At 39.3% G+C, this 1,565-nt stretch overlaps 1 protein-coding gene across 1 annotated transcript; it reads right to left on the bottom strand.

Annotated features, from left to right (window-relative positions):
- Positions 1-354: 354 nt before the first annotated feature.
- LOC122303904 lies at positions 355-1,093 on the bottom strand. Its single transcript, XM_043115899.1, has one exon. The coding sequence runs from the start codon at positions 849-851 to the stop codon at positions 582-584; it is 270 nt and encodes an 89-aa protein (XP_042971833.1). The 5' UTR covers positions 852-1,093; the 3' UTR covers positions 355-581.
- Positions 1,094-1,565: the final 472 nt, after the last annotated feature.

The following is a 1,565-nucleotide window of genomic DNA, read 5'->3' as shown; positions in this document are numbered from 1 at the left end:
CTATATGCATGGGTATCAATGAAAAGACCAATGCAAGCTCTAGTTTATATATTATTAAAATTAAGGGACATAAATGATGAGAAAAACTATATGGGTGTCGTACACATTAGAGCTGGATGTCCAAATTTCATATAGAAAGTCCAAAACAACCCTTAGTGGCAGTGAGTTAGGTTCTTGGAAATCAAGTGTTCCTAATGAGAGTAGAATTTCGTGACTTTCACTACTTTATTAGAAAATAATCATCAGTTTGGTGATGTGGATGTTATTTGCCTTTCAGAGACATATAAAGATAACTCTAGCTATGATGAGGACGCTTAGAGCAAGCTCTTTCAGGTATGCAGGTTGAAACCAAAATGAAGAGAGCAAGCTCTAATTTGAGGTATGGTTGATATATTGCCTAATGGCGCATTTACCATTACGTACAACAGTTGATCACAATTTACATTAATCATTTTGCATCAACCAAATGCCATGTCAAGTCTAAAATTTCCGCTATGACAAGCTCGGACTGACATTTCCCTTCAGGCAACGACGTTCGCCGAGAACTTAGTGGTTTGCTTTCTTCAGCTGACCTCAAAGCCTCAATTGGGACCCCAACAGCTCAAGTACATGACTGTCCTCAAAGACTCTTCTGACTTCTTCATTTTCTCCTGATCTCTTACTTTGCTCGAAACCACTGCAGAAGTTGAAGAGGAGAGGTTCTTTGCCTGAGATAACGACCGGAGATGGTTCTTTGTATTTTGCTGCGCAGATCTTATAATATAATTCCATCTGCAGATGCCCATCTGGTCTTTCATGGCCTCCACGACTCCCACGCTGGCTGCTACAATAGCTCTGCTTGCTGAACTCATCTTCTTCGTGCAAGTCTTCGCAGTCAGACTGGTTTGCTCTTGAAATTAGAGAAAAAGGAATTGCAAACTTTGTGTAGAGAATACAACTGATCCGAGAAGGATATGTGCTTGATATAGAATATTGTATGGATGGGCACTTTTATATATAGGGTATTGGGGAGAGGGGGATGGAAAGCTGGATACTTGGAAAGGAGCTGAAGTTTTGGAAAAAAGTAAAACCAACACCAGTAATTTGCTGGTGGTTTTGGGGTCTGGGTGCGGATCAGCCAATGGTTTTGTTTTCTTACCGTCCCGGATGCGACAAATCCTCAATTTCTGTCTATTTTGCAGATAAAATAATGCTCTCCGTCCACTCAATTTGGTAGCCCGCACGCTGTTTCCAACCTATTACGTCCCAATCCAATTCATGCCGAGAGGTTTGGATAGGAATAAAGAACAGCCACTTTGGTTTTATTCAAGGTTGAAGCCAATTACATATTTGAAGATCAGTCCTCGTTCATTACCGATTGGTGACCGTTGAGCTGAATATACATTTAAATTATAATGGTGATGATTAAAGGTCAAAGGTGGAATTGAGAGCATTGTAGTTGCAACACTGAGCCTGCCTTTTAGAGCATTAAAAGTGGCGATCAAAATTCAGCTTGAAAGTTTATTTTACTATATTTAGTTAGTCACTTTTTAACATTACTAAATAACAAATTTTTTAAATATATC

Source organism: Carya illinoinensis, chromosome 3, assembly GCF_018687715.1.
Source record: "Carya illinoinensis cultivar Pawnee chromosome 3, C.illinoinensisPawnee_v1, whole genome shotgun sequence".
NCBI lineage: Eukaryota > Viridiplantae > Streptophyta > Magnoliopsida > Fagales > Juglandaceae > Carya > Carya illinoinensis.
This window is presented reverse-complemented; position numbering and strand designations above follow the sequence as displayed.

Bases quoted from the DNA above. Each gene is read 5' to 3' on its own strand.
- LOC122303904 (XM_043115899.1), bottom strand. From the start codon at position 851: ATGAGTTCAGCAAGCAGAGCTATTGTAGCAGCCAGCGTGGGAGTCGTG.